The 19,087-nt window shown below is 38.6% G+C and overlaps 1 protein-coding gene across 2 annotated transcripts in view; it reads right to left on the bottom strand.

The window, feature by feature from the left end:
• The window catches only part of ANKRD44 (ankyrin repeat domain 44), a 172,608-nt gene that overhangs the window by 58,621 nt on the left and 94,900 nt on the right, over positions 1-19,087 (bottom strand). For both annotated transcript variants that reach the window (XM_012728683.1, XM_012728685.1), the window contains exons 14-15: positions 17,787-17,867; positions 14,635-14,746 (exon numbers count right to left, since the gene is read on the bottom strand). In XM_012728683.1, the coding sequence (XP_012584137.1) occupies positions 14,635-14,746; positions 17,787-17,867 (193 nt within the window). The remainder of the gene's footprint in view (positions 1-14,634; positions 14,747-17,786; positions 17,868-19,087) is intronic.

The raw sequence follows: 19,087 nt of genomic DNA, 5'->3' as shown, positions 1-19,087 counted from the left end.
GGAAGTGGCTTCAGATTCTCAGTGCTGTGCTTTAACCCGCTGCGCCACCAGGGAGGGCCCCTCATGCTGTTTTAAATGCGTACCTGACTGTCCAACTCTGAGTAAGAACCTAAATTAATTCCTTCTCTTTAAATGACTTTCTGTTACACGTTTTGAAAACCTTGAGATAGTTAAAATACACTCACACACAAACACATAATGCATATATTTATATACATGTGGGGGGAAAAAATGGAAGTAAACAGACCAAAATTTAAATAGTGGTTATCTCTGGATGGCAGGATTATATGGCATTTTGATTTTTTTTTCATATTTCTGTGTTATTTCCAATCTTCCTACAGTTAAGCACATATTATTTTTATAATCAGAAAACAAACTGAATTAGGATAATTATAGCCCTGTGGTATTTCTATTGCATGCCCTAACTATAATCCAAATCTACCTATACTGCTAAACTTTAAATACCAACAAGACTACTGATGCTAAAAAGGGTCAATAACCAATCAGAGTGTAGAACTGGGGTTACCAGAGTGAGAGGCAGATGCAGAAAGCAACATGGGAAAGGAGTTACTGGACTACACCGGAAGATTATGGGTGTGTTGGTGGTGAGTGCGAGGTGGTAACAGTCCTCTGAAGAGGTGTGATTCTATGTCTCTGAATGATATAGAGTTTTGTAAAACCATTTTACCATAATTTTAAAAAAGTTAGAGGTATTAATCAGATCAAAGTCTCACCTAATATTACTTACTTACATAGCTATTGTGTAATATATTGTTATTGGGTAATGTGAACACATTTGTTACTTAAGAACTAGTTAATCAAAGAACTTTTTGATTTCTATCTCCCAGAGGATATAGATTCTAATAATGTACAATTAGAAGGAAAGGACAGAGAGAAAAATAGATATTAAGCTATTTCTTGAACAGTTACAGGCATACTAAAACTATATCTCAAACCTTGAAAAGGTTGTAAAATGCAATTAGGCTTAAGTTTATTTCTTTATTTAAAAAATTATTTTTATTATTTAAGAATACAAGAACAAGGAAGGCCAGAAGTCCATGTGTTGAGAAGCCTCACCAGAGACAGAGTAGGGAACAGAACAGGTAGATGTACTGACATTAACTGCTGAGAGGAGCAGCAGGCAAGAGAAGAGGTCTGCTGCACCATATGGGTCAGCTCCTTGGCCAGGGATCAAACTCAGGCTGCAGTAGCTGGCAATAGCTTGAAAATGCTAAGACTTAACCCCTGTGCCACCGTGGAAGCCCCAATAATGCATAAGTGTAATGTCTAAAGTTATATGCAATGTTCTTCTTGAATATAACTTTAGACATTACACTTAAGCATAATGCAGTATAGATACACAATGGAATATTATTCAGCAATCAAAAAAGACAAACTCATGCCATTTGCAGCAACACAGATGAACTAGAAGGGATTATGCTCAGTGAAATAAGCCAGAAGGAAAAGGAAAAATATCATGTTTGACTTACAGGAGGAATATAGGGGACCTATGTAAGGGATCAGGAAATACACACACACACACACATACACACACATATATATGTTTAACAATAGTAATAAAAAAAATTAGCAGGCAACCATAAATCAGAGACGTTCTGCAATGAAGGAGGAGAAAAGAGATCAAAATGGAAGAGAAGAGCAAAGGGCCTGTGGTGATGGTTTGTGGATGAATTGGTGGTGGGAATTTTATAGGGAATATACCTAAAAGAGAAAGCATCTTAGTATATATGAACAATGTACAAAAATGAACAATGATGTAAAATAAATAAAAAATAAGCAAGTAAATAACAGAATTAGGATAAAAAAGAAAAAATAATAAAGTTATATGCAATGCATTCATTCAATGAATTAACAAACCCTGCAAATATGTCTGTAGAATTGAGGTTACCAGAGGAAGTGGAAGAAGCAGGAGAGCATAGTGTAAATGGAGTCTGGTGGAACATGGTGGAGGACTATGGATATCTTGCAGGGGGATACAGTGTGGTAATAAAAATCTTAAGAGGTGTGATCCTATACCTCTGAATCACATACAGTATTCTAAACTAATGTTGCTATAAAAGAAATCACTTGAAATATTTGAATAAATATATTAAAATATTTTTGTTATTTATCTAAATGAAATGAAATGCACTTGGAAGCTGATACAAGACAAAGATTCTTAATGGAACCCCATATTCCCCACAGAGCAGCCTATTCATTTATCTCCTGACATTTTGCCAGTTATCAGTATATGTAAGTGCATCAGAATGGAACGGAGCCACTTTATAGTAAGCAATACCTAGAACATTGCATGTTCTTAATAAATATTCAGTGACAGTAAAAATGAATTCACAGATGGTGCCACTGTAGGTGGTAATCCATTGTTTCATTCTTATAATAAAGAATGCTCTCTAAGTAGTATCTGGAAAAATCTCTTGAGATTGCAGTTACTGCACGTACTAATAATTATCTACTCGTTCATCCCACCTCTGACACTGCAGGTCACCAGATATTTAAATGAACCTGCTTTGCATTTAATTTTTCTGTGGCACCTAGTTACCAAAGAAAAACACTACAATTGAACTGGGGGCTATCTCTACATTTAGACTGCGAACATTTTCAGTTATTTTTTTAAAGATTTATTTATTTATGCATACAGAACTGGGGTATAGGCCAGAGGTGCAAGGACCGTGAGACGTTCACCAGAGACAGAGTGGGGAGCAGAACAGGCAGATCGATGAAATACACTGCTGAGGGGAGCAGTGGGCAGGTCAGGAAAGGTCTACCTGGCCATGTGGATCACCTCTCTGGCGGGGGATCGAACTCGTCAAGTGGCTGCTTCTAGCGTCATAGTACTGTGCTTTAACCTGTTGTGCCACCAGGGAGGGCCCTTCATTTTTTTTTTTTTTTAAGTATCAAACTATTAATGTCCTGTGTTATTCAAATTAGTTTTTTTAAATGGAAAACGGACACCACACACGAGAAAAAAATAAATGTAATTCAGAGTGTCAGAAATCTAGACTGAGTTTAATTTTTCATCTCCTAGGACATTTCAGTTCATTGATAAAATGTGGATAAAAATAAAGGCTCTGATTGTCAGAATATTCATATCAATTTGGGTGTTAATGACCCAATATAAGTCATCTAAGACAAAAAAGGTACCATCTCCTGGATTTCATGCTATTTAAAACTTACTCAGTCCCCTGTTATTATCCACATATCAACCAAAGTATTCAACTGAGAGCTAGTTCAGCTGAAGTTCTGCACTGTAAAACACTTGATTGCATTAAGAGACAGACATATTAAAGTGGTGACAAGCAGTCAATGCTGTAAAATATTCAGGGCCATGGTGGGTGTTACAGTCACTCCCACTTGCTGAGCCTTTAGTTCTTTATAGATCACCAGATAAAACCATACTAACCTCATGTTTCCATAATGACTTCTGAGAGCAATTAAATTATTAAGTTTAAGAGCTATATCTTTAAGAAAAACTAGAGTGTTCATCTAGATGATATACCGGTTACCCTGAATTATATTGATCATTGTGTTTATTTCCTATCTCTTAGATGGTAAAATTTATTTATGTAGGGTAAGTGAGGTTTTATTTGGGGGATATGGGCAGGTTGAGGGGGAAGCTGAGAGACATGGTTATATATGGAACCATGCTGGAAAAGAGAACAAAGGAGAGCATAGATCTGAATATGAAAAATTATTAATTTTTTAGTAAATCAAAGCAACTGAAACAGAAGTATCCTCCTTCAGAAAGGCATTTACTTATCTGATCTTAGTTCCTACAAAAGCTATACAAACCAACATAAATGTCCCTCTGGACACCATTTCCAATGTCCAATTACAATACAAATTTTCTACTCTATGAATCAATTAACATTTTAGAGATTCTAACCCAGTAAATAAATATACAGTTTTAAAGAAAATTTCTACTGATTCAACTAAGCTAATATTGGTATAATACTGAAAACACAAAGACTACTTCTGGCTAATGAACATTAAAATAATCAGCACAGGCACAAGTAGGTAGGTGAAAAAAGCTGTTATTTTAAACAAAATTAAAACAGATGGGAGAAACTGATACACATGTATTCAGACTTGTGCCTCCTCACAGTCATCGAATTTTTTATGAATGGCTGACCCCAGATGGTGATGGGATGCAGGAGCCCAGTTTGAGATACAGCACCCATCTTCCTTTTACTCCAATGTACTATGAATTACAGCTTTTCTATTTAGTGGCTGCTGCAAATGTCAGCAAAAGGAGAGAAGCCATCATAAAACAAGTTTTTAAAAAAATATTCTGAAAATGAATTATTGGCCAATTTAACAAGGCAAGTGCAAACATCCAACTTTACATACTCCATCATTCAATTAATTGCAGGTCTGCTGCAACTATATCACCTTCACACAAATGGTAAGGTGATGAAACTGAAATCCAAAGAGACAAAGCAGCAAACACATTACAATGATGATGTGTCGGTAAATCTCTCATTAGCAGCAGAACCCCGAATAGGAGGTTTCCCTCCCCCCGAACTCTCACAGCATGTTACCATAGCTCTCCAGGACATCATGTTTTATTTTGACAACTATAAGAATGACTGATGTACAGAATTCTACCAAACAACTATATTCCTTTACAAGGAATTTATTTATTCTTTATCATGGTTCTTTATTTACATGGTAACTCCCACATGCATAACAATAGCTGTTATTTGTACCTATCATACGGCAGATACTGAATTAGATACTCTTCTTTCATGATTCCATCCAAATCCTCAGAACAACTTAACTCCTACTTGACAAAGTCAGGGTAATGATAGATGTGAAGTGTTAGAAGATCTTGCAGGTAGATAATGGAAGAACTGGCATTCCAACCCAGGCCAGAAGTCCTTGAACCTTTCATCATACCACATGGTATGAATGTCTGTGTAGATCTTCTCTATGGAAGCCAGAGGTGGCAGCTGAATTAAGACTGCATATACTGGGCCCTGGAAGGCCGTGAGGGCAGTGGTTTCTGGACGTTGTGATTAATTGGCTTTTTGGATACTACCGTAATGGGAGATACTGCCACTACAGTATGAACAGGAAAGCAAGAAAACAGTTGGTGTACTTACTGTGGTGTCTAAGACTATGCATAGAGCATATGGGAAATATAACAAAAGCTCCTCGAAAGGAATTAAAGCTAGAACTTTTGCAGAATGGGAGGGAAAAGGGCCAGTGAAATAATAGGAGGGTTGTGGTTATTATAATCGTATTATTACCTACGGAAAACTTGGAAACTTGAATGACACGGTGGATCAGTATCTACAGAGTATATTTTACTTCCATAAAAGATTATAATACCCTTGCCAGTAATATCTATGTCAACCATGTTTCCTAGCATATTGCCTGATAATTTACTCTTTATATCCAGCAAGTAGACATCCTAAAAGCCGCTGATTCAAAAAAGTCACAGTTGGAATCTGCCCCAATGACTACCAGGTCCTTTTCCAAATAATCTAAGAAAACAGCACTAGTGATAAATGATTCTCTTGCCCCGTCCAGAAGAGACAACTCCCAGACAGGCTGCCTGGGGTACCCTCATCTTTATTCGGTCTCCTGCTTGGAAGGAAACATACCTATAGCAAATGACATGAATTCCTTGGTCTTTCAGTGATTGGACTTTCTATTGTCAACTCATGAAGCATAAATTTCTGCTAATCAGACACCCATGATTGATAAGACATAAAAATGTCTGAATCTGTATAAGCATATGTGCTATTCCTCTCTTCAACCTCACCAACTACTGGTACTAATAGAGTCTTTACAAATGTACAGAGGAAGCACTAATCAAGTATCTTATTTATAATATTTCTTTTACTTATAAAAATATATTTTGAGAGAATAACACCAAAAATAGCTTGTTTGAAATGATTGTTTGGGTTTATTTTTCAGAATAGTTTGCTGCATATCAGAATTGAGAAATTTTTGATTCAAAGATATTGTTGTGAACAATAATACCTTTAGGGAATTTAAAATAATTTTGTGCGTGTGTGAAATAAGTCATGCATTTGAAAAACTATACATTTTTTGTTAGGAAAAAGTGCTAAGAACTTGTGACTCTATATTAAATTGCCTTCCTAGCAATAAAGTGAATGTTATTGTTTAGAATGAATAAAACTATTTTTCAAGTGCTGAGTGGCTCACAGAATTTAAAGCAAGGATGTTACCACTTAAGTTGTAGGGATCTGTTCATATGAGAAAATAAATCTCAGCTATTGCTGAGTGATTTGGATTTTCCAAATAACTCTCTCAGCTGTTACAGATGGTCATGCCTCTATCCTCCTTTGGAATCTTAAAAAAGCTCTTTGTTCTTTGTGAATATCATAACTCCATAATCTGAAAGAGGGTGTGTATATGGACTCTCATTCTCAACAAAAATAAATAAAAAATAATAATAATGCTCTGACTTCCTGGGCCTCCCTGGTGGTACAAGGGGTTGAGACACAGCACTGTGAGACCGTCCGTAGGTACTACAGCATGTTTCTATCCCTGGCCAGGGAGCTGACCCACATGGCGCAGCAGACCTCTCCTGTCTCACCCACTGCTCCCCTCTGCAGTAGATCCACCTGTTCTGCTCCCCACTCTGTCTCTGGTGAGTCCTCTCACCACCCCCACCCCCCATTTCTGGCCTACCCCCAGCTCTTATAAGCATAAATAGCTTTTTTTTTTTTTTAAGTAATGCTCAGACTTCTACTCTTTCTGCTGTTGAATAAGGATCAGGGAGGGATGTCATTATCACAGGAACCTGACCTAGGTCCCACGAGTGAGGAGTTCTTGGCAGCTGTAATGGAAAAGGCATCTCTGGAGAAACTATCTTGCTGAGGAGTTACTCCTTCCCACCTCCAGCTGGAAGGGTCATCCCTGGCAGCTGTTATCATTAGGAGAATGAACCAAGATGACAACAACTGTTACAAAGATACTGAACAGAAATTCCAGAAGAAAGGCAGGGTCCTAGTAGGAGTGTTTTATGAAAATAAGTGAAGTCCAGGGATTAGCTCTGCAGATTTCAAGCAGTGGGAGGTACTTCAGAGCTGTAACTGGGGTTATTTTATTATTCATTTACTGTATAATACTGTACAGTGGGTATGAACTGTAAGGTGACCACCTGATCCCCTCCCCTCACCCCCCCACCCCAAAGAAAACTGCTGGTAAAGTAGTCAATACAAAGTCACAGGCAACACAGACATACTGTTACTGGTATTGTTGAGGTATGCTCCTCTCCAACAAAGCCAGGTACCCACTCATCTCAGTAGCACTTATTTGGATGTCACTGTCTTGATTTATATGAATCCAGATGTTCTGAGACTGCTTTAACTTTCCAAATCCGGAATTTGCTAGTCTCCCAGACAGTAGAGTATAATGGTTAAAAGCCTGGCCTTGAGAGTCAGCTAACATGGACTCTATGTTATACCAGTTGTATGACACAAGGCAAGTTATTCACTTTCAGATACTGATACATGAAATGTAGATTAAAAACAGGCTATTTAACAGTGCTATGAGAATCATTATGAGAAATGATGCAGGCACAGGACCTAGTACAACATGCTTACAATAAATGTTCATACTTAAGACTTTATTACAAATAGGCATGAGGAAAGAGCCTGAAAAAGAACTGGGGTTTTGTTTTGGGTAAGGAGTTGATTTTTTAAAGGAAGGAGAAATGATCTTACATTGTTGATCAAAGTGAATGTACCTTTCTTCTTGTAGCTTATATTCCCCACTCCTTGCTCCCCCCAGTCATCCTGGGTCTTCCCACTTTTACAGGCAGCCCTTTAAAGCAGGAACAAGGTGCATCCAGGCCAGCTCTGGCCCTACATTCACATTTGGGCCATGGGAAACAGCTACATTTGACTCCTAATTGGTGTGTGTGGGAGTATTTCTCAAACACAGCCCCTTTTTATTTCACTTCCTGGCAAGGAAACCCTGATCAGAGCCATTGAGTCTTTAGATCTATCATACGCCAATCCACTTGGCCCCCTAACTCGACTGGAATACATATCAAATATCCAAGCAATCTCCTTGAAGTTTCTCTTGTTAGGCTTGGGATGAGGAGAAAAGAATCCCTTTTTCCTCTGCTATGGGGAAAGAGGAGTGGTGGTGGGATTCACCCCAGAGTTATGTTCAAAGAAATCTGCCTTCTGATCTTCAAGTGCTTAAATGGTACTGGACCATGCACTGAAACACTAGTATTTTGCTTTGAAATGTGGGGTAAATGGCCTAGGCCTTAACTGAAGGTGAGAAGGTGAAATTGACCTTGTTTATTTTAATCCAGCATTAACATTTACTTATAATAAAGCCAAAATTTTCTTTGTTCTATTAAAAAGAAAAAAATTGAATATTTTTCATAAAATATCACCTATTCTTTTGTTCTGAACAAAGACACACACATTCTGATTTAAAAAATATGGACTTATTTTACATTCCTAGCAATGAGTATCTGGTGATTGGTGTCAAACAATTTGGGCCATCTCTCAACTCCCTCCCTTAATGAGAGTTCCCATGAGATTTTGTATTTCTTTTCAAAGGCATTAGAGAGAAGAAAAAACAAGATCAGCAGTGTTGGGTGTCCCTTGGAAGTTGGCCTGCTCAGAAGTCACACACTTCCCCAAGTCTATCTCTTAGTCTATCACTTCTGGGACAGAAAAAAGTCATCAAAGACTATTTCAAGCTCGGGTTCAAGTCTGACTACTTTTCCTCTTTCTAACTCCTTTCCAATATGTTGCTTTCCTATTTTGAGAAACCTGATCATACACTGGCAATGTAAGCATCTTATACAAAGTGAGGTGACCACAGTTTCCTAAAGTCCTATGATAAACACAAGAAACCACCCTAAACTTGAGTTTATTTGAAAGCAACAGAATTTTAGTGTTCAGTTGCTCTTGATGCAGCTGTCTTCAGTCCATCCTCATAGAATCAGAAACTCCTAGAATATATATAACAGGGATACTTGTCACTCCCACTTACTTTCACTGTTGAAGTTCAAGTTTGCCTACCGCAGTGAAAGGGGGAGAAGCTTCCAGGGAAGTGGCCAAATTCCAAGTGATTTGGCATGGGAGAATCTTGGACTGAATTTAATAGGAGGCCTAGAGTTTTCAAACAATCTCTCTAAAGTTTTGTAGGCAATTTGTGTAATTATTTTGGCACACAGATTTTTCCACTTCACTAACAAAGTCACAAAATCTTTATGTTCACAGACAAATCTTTAATATTGTAAAAGAACAGGAAGCCAATATCAACTCAAAAATTCCAAATAGGGGCATAATTCTCTGAATTTTCCCTCAGTAAGAATTCATTCCGGATGGAAGAAAGGCATAAAGCTCTTTTTTGCCAACTCCTTCCACCATTCAAACATGTTTTATTCAGACACAAGATATTATATTAGCCAAGGATCCTCCATTCTGCTTTGCCACACTGAACCCAAATGAATGTGAGTGATCAAAGTTAGTGGGCAGCCTTTTGCTTGCATACACACTACACACACCTTTGATCAAGATCAGAACACTGGAGTCAGTAGGCAGACTTTGCCAAGAATGCTGAAAGTTGGCTTTTCTCTCAAGGCTAAGGAATGCATACTACCTTCTGGAAGATTTCTGTTCATGGAATAAATTTATATAAGGGAAGTAAAATGAAAATGACTAAAATAATTCTTGTTCTTTTGGATTATAGCAAAATAGACTGAACACAAAGTATGGTTTATAATTTTTAAGCTTATGATTGCAGACCACAAGTCATGAATGCCAAGCAAATATACAGAGTTAAATGTGAGAGTGAAATAAAATATGCATCAAAGTTAATGATACATATTTAATGATACACATAATCATAGAAATTGCTCAACTAGCTGGAAAGAGATATGAAAACCAATTTTACAAACCTCACAAAACAGCTGGCTAGATGGCCACTCATCCTCTTCAACCCTACTCCAGTTCACAAAGGACAGAGGTTCGAGTCTGGCAGGGAAGATCCATTTATTCCCTACATTTCTTCTACAGGACAGAAACATAGACTAGGGAAGATCCATAAAGGAAGGTCTGCCTGAATAATTCCTGCTCAGAGTTTAAATAAGCTAACCACAGTACAGAAATGTGTTTTATTGACATAACTCTGAATCTAGCACAGAGCCAGGGCCAGCCAATTTGTTAAAAAAAGATCCTCAGGAGTAATGGGATGTGTACTGTGAGATGCAGGACAAGATTGGATGGCAATTCTGAGTCTCAAAAAACAATCTGCAGTGCACACTATTAATTGCCATGTTTTCATAACATCACGAACCCAAAAATGGGGGTTCTTGGGATAGGAGTGTATTATGTTCCTATATAAAGAATATTAAAATAGAAAAGATGTTCCTTAAAAAAAAAAGCCACTTCTTACATAAAGATATGTTTTCCCCCTCTCTTCTCCTTCTAGAACTCTTTTATCCTATGTCTTCCATTCTTGAATCCATTCACCGTTGGGTGAGCCAGCAAGAGAGATAAGACACCTGCATCTCTGACTTGTGATGTCAGTCCTAAAGGAAAACTAAAGAATCTGTCTTCTTTTGATTGGGAGGGGGCAGGCACAAGAATGTTGATAGCTGCTTAGGATCTTTTCTTAGTGTGAACTATATCCAAGAAAAACTTAGGAAACATTCCAAAAATGGAAATACAAAGAACTTCCCATCCAACAATAATCATTCAAAAAAATGACAGGAGAATTTCAGTCCAACAGTGTTGTAAGTGACTCACTGAGGTTCTTTGCTAAAAGCAAAAATCTACCAATTTATAGGGATAATCAGCTCCTTTTCAGATGCCAGTGTTAATTAAGATCAATTAATACCTCCCCCATCTGTGTGTGAATGTCTTATAATTGCCAACAATAATCATCTCTTTGTAAACCACACAGGACAAGTGTTAATCTAATCAAAGGAATGATTTTATCAGACAGGACTTGTAAAATTTCCTTGTAGACAGAAAATCTCTTTGTTGAATTACAGAAATCATCGCCCTGAAGTGACTTCTGCAAAATGAAAATAATGTGCAATACATTATTTACATGGAAACAAGGTATTACAGGATAATCATTCTGAGCTACTATACTACAGGATTAAAGATAACTCGCTAAAATGCACTTTGAAACAGAATGCTATTAAGGCTATAACAACAAACTGTAATAAAAGTCCATATGTCCAATTATGTATATGACTTTCACAGAGAAAACCAACTAAAGGCAGTTGTCTTAAGTACATGTTGGTGAGGAGGCTCATAAAAAGGTATATAGCAGTTAGTCTTCGCTGACCTCTCTCCTCTCTCTCTCTCTTTCACACAAACTCTCTCTGTCTGTCTGTCTCTATTTCTCTCTCTGTCTGAGAGAAACCTTCCTTATGTGGGATCTAAAAACACTGTGGGCAGTGCTTTGCAATAGAAGACATAATTTTTTTCCACAATAAGCAATCTTGACTTATAGTCTCACTTCTTCCACTTACCAGTTCTTTTGACTTTGGACAAACCAGTTAATAGCACTATGGCTTGGTTTCTCATCTAAAAGCCAAAGAATTGCTCCTTGCTCATTTGCAATTCTATATCAAAATGCATCTTATGGGAGATTATAAAATAAACTTCTTTGAAACTGGGTGGTTATAAAACGTGACCACAAATTCTTTGACACTCCTCCCTTTGAAAGGTGGTGTCTGCTTCATCCCCTTGGATTTTGTGATTGCCTCCATGAACAGATGCAGCGGAAGTGGCCTATATGGCTTCAAGGCTAGAGTATTAAAAAATGTTATGTCCATAGGTAAATTGATGGTGGGAAGTCCATAGGGATTACAACCGAGATTAAAAAAAATGTACAAAATGAAGAACAATGGAAATGGTGTGTGTGTGTGTGTGTGTATAAAATAAAATATATTTTTAAAAAATGTTATAAGGGAAATGGGGGTGGGGAAGAGAGAAGCAAATGTAATAAAGTAAAATGAGAACAAAGAACAACTATAAACCAGAGACACGGTATGGGGTAGAAAGGGAATGGGATAAAAATGAGGGTGGGTGGGTCCTCCCTGGTGGCACAGCGGATTAAAGCGCAGCACTAAGAAGCTAAAGCCACTTCCGCATGAGTTCGATCCCCGCCTGCCCCGGAGGTGACCACATGGCGTGGCAGACCTCTCCTGACCCGCCCGCTGCTCCCCTCAGCAGTGTACTTCGTCGATCTGCCTGTTCTGCTTCCCACTCTGTCCCTGGTGAATCCTCTCACCCTCCACATCTCTGGCCTGTACCCCAGTTCTGTACAAATAAATAAGTAAATCTTTAAAAAAAAACACTAAAAAAAAAAATGAGGGTGGGAAGAGGGCACAGGGCTATGGCGATGGCACATGGGGGAACTGGTGGTTGGGAAGCCCACGGGGACTACAACAGAGACAGAAAAATGTACAAAATGAAGAATGATGTAAAAAATAAATAAGGGAAAAAGAAAAAAAAAGTTTACGGTGTCTTCCTCTTATTTGCTCATGCTGTGCTCTTGCTCTGACCTCACTCTCATTCTCTCCCAAGGCAGATACCTTTGGATTCCTGAACCACCATGTAAAAGAGCCAACTACTCTGAAGTGCCACATGCCGCAGTATAGAAAACCACATAAAGAATCCACACAGAGACACAGCGCAGTCCCAGGACTGTCAGCTGTCTGAATCTCCGAACTTGTTGACTGACATATCAATGAAGAAGCTTTTGAAATCATGCCAGCCTAATCACATTCCATAATTCACTGGAGACCTTTAACTATAACTATTCAAATAAGCCACTCCTGAATTACTGATCCACAGAAACAGTGAGCAATACATAAATCTTTTTTTTTTTTAAATCAGTAACTCTTAGGGTTATTTCTGTCACTGGAACTGGAAGAAGATGATGACTATATCAAAAGTAGAGGCAAAAATTCCACTGCCAAGATCAAACAAGGACATCTCAGTATCCTCTGTATCCACAAGAACCTCAGGAAAGAGGACTCAGAAGTCTTTATCAAACTTCTGTGCATGACCCAGAGCCATGCACAAAGCCACACAAAATAATCTTACCTAAAATAACTTTAACTTTTTCTTTTTAAAAAAGTTTATTTATTTATTTATACATACCGAACTGGGGTACAGGCCAGAGGTACAGGGGTGGTGAGAGGATTCACCAGAGACAGAGTGGGGAGAACAGGCAGATTGACAAAGTACGACTGAGGGAGCAGCAGGGAGATAGGAGAGGTCTGCCACACCATGTGGGTCACCTCCCAGTGGGGATGGAACTTGCACCGAGGAAGTTATGGCTAGCTTCGCAGTGCTGTGCTTTGTGCCACCAGAAAGGGCTCCCTTTTTATTTTCAACCTGGGTGACCTTTATGAACATTACCTCACATTTGCAGTTAAAAGGAACAGTGTAGAAAAGACCCCAAATGAAACTTTTAAACCAGTAAGTAGCACAATCTAAGTTGACGGAACTAGTTGGGGCATCATTAGATCATTTCCCACCAGGAGCTCACACCACTGATTCTGGCTTTCTGCTTCTTTCAACTGACTGTGCAGTTGACAAAAGAAAAAAATGCAAGCATTCTCCAAACACACCTCCAAATAACTCTGAAAATAGCACTTCTGCTTGTAAAATAACACTTGAGAGTTGGAGTCAGGAAAGGCAGTGTGTCTGTCTGTCATTGGACCAGGGATAGTGAGTTTGAGATACTCCATATATCTCAGTGAAGCAGAACCAGGGACAGTAATCAGGGGATGATAAATAATAGCATACATTCAAGATTCTACCACAAATCCACATATTTTCTTCATAGCCCACCCAGTGTTTTCAAAACAGGAAATTCACATAAAAAGTCTAAATTTCTAATTTCTCTTAAAACACTGGAAATGGAGCACTCCATTTGGTCTCAATCAGCTGAAGCTGACAAGCTGTTTCTCCCTTTAGACAGGACATGTCCTGTCTATTTACCACAATCCCCACCACTCCCTGGGATCATTTCACTCAATTACTTTCTATTTCTGTTCCATGGGGTTGAGTTTGCACATCATGGCTTGTATCAACAGCGGAATTTCAGACTCTAAGCTTCCGGGAATTTCTTGATCATTACAGGTTTGAAATTTCTAGTGGTTTGTATAATCCAGTATATTTCATTGCTGGACTACTGCCAAATTTCTCCCCTAAACTACAAATGTGGACCCATGATAAATGCATATGACTAATGGTTTGGTATCTTTCAACATAGTTATTTAAAATGGGGGGTTGCTGAATATGCCTTCAGAAGTAAATACTTTTGATACACCCAAATGATCTTTAAAATATAAATATGTCCACACATGGATCTAACATCCCCAGCCCACATTACCATGAAAAAGAGCTATCAGACATCTCTGACATTAGGATGGACAGAAATAGAACACAGATCTACAGATCACAAAGTGAAAGAATTTAATCACTCACAACAGAAAATCTTCAAGATGGTTACTAGAGGGGAGTTAATGAAGCAGTGAGAGCATTTGCTGAGAAGTTAACACCAACAATTTCAGGTTGCATGCACATGCGTGCACACATGTGTATCTGAGAAACAGAACAAGACAAATCAACTTACCAATTCCAGACACTGTCTGTGGCCATAGGCAGCAGCATAATGTATGCTATTGTAACCCTCTTTGTCCCGGATAGATGGATTTGCATCATTTTGAAGCAGAAACTCTAGGCATCTGTTAGGTATAAAGATGAGGGGTTACTTTGGAAAATATGACTGGACCAAAAAAGATAAAATAAATGTTCACTTACTGTGAATGTCCCACAAACCATTTTGTGAAATTAAGTGTTCCTTGAAGAATCCTAAAGCAATTAGGTTTTATCCTGGAAGCTCTAAATGTATGTGTGTTTTCTGTTCCTATTTATATTTCAGCCTAAAATAGCATTTTTTCAACTTGGGAAAGGTAATTAAGGTTCCCCACCCCCAACTTCTCATATTAAGGCACAGAACCTGTCTATCTTTACCTGGATTATGAATTTTAGAGCTTGATGTTCAAAAGATAAAAGTTTCACATATGAAAAAGGATGCTCAAAAATGAACAACCTTAAGAGAAGACTATTTGAAATCAGAACACTCTAAGATCAAAAGGTTGTAAAATGGAATTTAAAGAGAGTAAGGAACCAAACCCCCAAAATAATGAGAACCTAAGAATAAATAATAAAAGGCTAAAGTCATGGGTTAACATTTTAATAATACAAGTGATTAATTCAGAAGATACTTATGGAAAAAGACACTTCAGTTATACCATTACAAATATAGGCTAAGTGAACAATAAACAATAAATCTTAAAAGCCTTCTCTAACAGAGTTGTACTTTTTCTGAAAAAGCTGCAATCTGCAGGCCCTCCCTGGTGGCACAATGGGTTAAAGTGCAGCACTATGAAGTCGTTCACAGACACCGCAGCATGAACTGGATCCCCAGGCTGGAGCTGACCCCACATGGGAAGACCTCTCCATCTCCCCAGCTGCTCCCCTCAGCAGTGTACTTCACAGATCTGCCTATTCTGCTCCCCACTCTGTCTCTGGTGGAGCCTCTCACTCACCCTGCACCTCTGGCCTGTACCCCAGCTCTGCATGCATAAATAAATGGATCTTTAAAAAAAAAAAAAAAGCCACAATCTGCAACAGGTCAGAGAAAACAGCGTGGCCCCTCTGTGGTGAAGAGACCCAGGTCCAGCACAGGCTGCTCTGTGTTCTGCTCAGGGCTTGTGCAAGCTGTACAGCCTTGCTGGTGCAGCAGAGAGCACAGAACCACCATTTCAGTGTTATATCTGAGACAGTGGGACAAACATGTCCCTTACAAGGCCAAGCTGATTCAATGTCACATGCAAATAAACAAGTTAAGATTCCAAACAGGAGCCTGTACATTTAACAAAGACCTTCCAAAGGAAAGTTTTCTTTAGTCTACTCAGGAACATTTACCTAACTTTTGGCATGAGGCAAAAAGAATAAGCAAAGCACACATACAGACAATTTAAACAAATATTTTAGCCTCTGGAGAAAAAAAAACGAAGAAAGACATAAATTTTTAAACCAAATACCTTCATGTCATGATTTATCCACAAAATGCTCCTTGTTAAATCAGACTATTAAGAGTCCTGATAGCAGGCTGCACCTTATAAGGAAGTCTGTGTTTTATTTTGGTAATTTGAATGCCTGTGACTGGATCCTAAGTGTTACTCATTTAAAACTGAACTGGCTCATTAAATAAAATCTCTTAGTAGGACTGGCATTCTGGTAGACACACAATTCTAAGCTGCTGAAAAGATTACATTCTAACAGTTGACACACTTAACATGTAACTCGGGAAACATTTAGACTTGCTCCCCAAAACTTATTTAACCCATAATACAATGGAACCATACTACCCAAGAGTATTATCAGAAGTAGCAACAGTACTAGAGAATTTGAATATTCTCCAAACTGTGTCTTAACACCCTGATTACCAATTTTGGCAGTTAAGTTGCAAAATTAAGTGATGCACATTGGGTCAGAAGTGTGTCTAAACAAGGGGAAAAGACTCTCTGTGCACCAGACTGCTCTCAGGCAGACTGGTTCCCTGGCCTTCTGCTCCTTCTCTCTCCATTAGCTCTAAGTAGGACCAGGCTAAGCTTGCATTTCACTGGAAAAGGGGGAATTCGCTGATGTCAGTTAAAGTTCTGCATTCTTTTCATATCATTATCTTAATTTTGTGGCACTAGGGAAAAATCTTGGTCATTCTTCTTTACTCACAGCTATGTTTCCTGTTCCTACCCCAGTAACCAAGCTATGTCCCACAACCTGCACTGGAGCCATACTCTCTAACTGTACCCTTTGACAATAGTCTGGACCAGGGGGGAAAGCCCAGTGGGCACTGGGAAGCCCGAGTAGACTCAGGCCATAGGGAAGTCAGTTCATCTGGCAACTGAAGAAGAGAATAGACAAGGGAAGGACAGTGTGTGCAGACTCATAGAGAACTATATCCATAAGTCCCATGGGAGCTGACTGAAAATGTGGGCCCCATTTAGGAGCTGGTTGGCTACCCTACAACTATTGAACACCAGCTACATGCCAGCACTGCACTGGGCAGAGCGCTCACCGTGACTTGCAGGGCAGAAAGGACTCTCAAAGGACAAAGCACTTGAGCTTGCTGTGTAGCAACACTCTTGGGACATGGTGGTCACTCCGGACCCCATCACAGCAATGGCTCAGGCTCTTAGAACCAGCAAGAAATGGGTGGAATGAAAGGAGATAGGGGCAGCTGTCTGTAGAGGGCAGCGGCTCTCTGTAAGTTGGCCTGTGTGTGGGTGAGGGAGGAGAGTGTACATCCAGTGTACTTCACACCAAAATACTTACTTACAGAATTGATAAATAGTTGTTAATGCCAGATCATAAAGGGGGAACTTACAGCTTGGAGAAAAGGTTTAATATGTCTCCCGAGGCACATGACACATGGATAAGTCAGAAATAATGTTTAAGATACATAAGCCTAGAAAATGTTGATCAATTTCCATGATGGTCCTGGGAAGTTTACGATTTTAGAAAGAGCTCCCAGTGTGAAAGTAATTGAAGGATGTATTCAAATAACAATTTCTTTTTTATTAAAGGAAACACCACAGAACCTCCTGCAGGTAACAACTGAGATCCCAAACAATAGAATTGGTCCACATGGCACCCTAGAAAGGCAGAAAAAGCATCAGTAATGGCACCATGAAATTAAGCTGAGAAGAAACTTACAGTGCAGCCTCCTTTTCCTTCTGCTCTCTGACTCTTTCAAGTTCTTCTGAATTTTCATGAGCATTTCCTAAGATAGTCTTACTTCTCGGCATAAGGGAAGGAAATAAATACAATTAATATTTTATTGGCAAAGTTGTTCATGACTCGGTGTAATGTATATTGAATCTCAATAATTAAAAGCATAACCCAAAGGTAAGGAGCACTATTCATTTTTCATTGAGGGTATTCATGGTTCTCTCTAAGTCCAGTCAGTAAACCTATCATCTCCCAAGGAATCCAACTGACAAAATGACTTTCTTGAGACTTTTGTCCAGATTATCAGTGAATAAAACAGCAGTCAGTTGACCACACTTTAGTAAATATCCTAAACTCCCCAGTTAAGAGGAAGCAATTTAGCTTCACCATCTCTTTCACCACATTCCTTGATGTCTTTTTGCCAATCAGCATCTCACTTATTCAATGGATCATAGTGATCCCTCATTTAGCACAGAAGTTCTTCATTATTTAGGATTATTTTTCTACTTCTTCATTGATGAAGTCCAGCTTTCCCCACTGAAATAAATATCATAGAGCCTGACACATAATAGATGCTCAATAAATGTTTGTTGAATCAATAACCTTCATGGCTATGGGAGCCTGAGTGCTACATCTGACAACCCAGTATTATATGATACGAACATATGTTTTCCAAACTGAACTCAGTGGGTTGTATATAAAAGATAACATCCAAATTCATCACACATAGTCAAAATGAAATGGGTTCATGAAATTTTTGTTTCTGTTTTACATACATATACATGGGTATAAGTATATATATGTATACACAACATATTATATGAGTGTGTATTCTGGGTAACGATGTAAAATGTATTTCTTATTGTGGGTTATCATTTAAAATGTCTGAAAGTGCTTTATGAGAAAGAGTTCACACTGACCCAGAATCAATCTAAAGCATACAACAGCAAATGATCGAATGGTTCTCCAAACAGGATCACCAAAAACTATTTCTATGAAGGGGACCCTGGTCCTTCAGTCTTTGAAAACAGTCTCATAAGCCATGGGCATTTCTATCTTTACCTCAGAACTAGCTCAGTTATTGCTGCTTTCCATCTCTAGCCACCTAAAATCCAAACAGGCCCAAGGCAACAACTTCTTCTCTAGCTTTCCTACTGAAAAAGCATGTGTACCCACACTGAGCAATGGTGCCTGTTTATAACATATGGACACCACTTTTGGAGGTTCCTGGGATTATGCATAAATGGGTATTTTCAACATATGACATATTTATTATTAGCAAATGT

The sequence above is a fragment of the Condylura cristata genome, unplaced genomic scaffold, assembly GCF_000260355.1.
Source record: "Condylura cristata isolate star-nosed mole 26May11 unplaced genomic scaffold, ConCri1.0 scaffold00002, whole genome shotgun sequence".
Classification (NCBI taxonomy): Eukaryota; Metazoa; Chordata; class Mammalia; order Eulipotyphla; family Talpidae; genus Condylura; species Condylura cristata.
The sequence above is the reverse complement of the archived record's forward strand: the minus strand, read 5'-3'. Positions and strand labels throughout refer to the sequence as shown.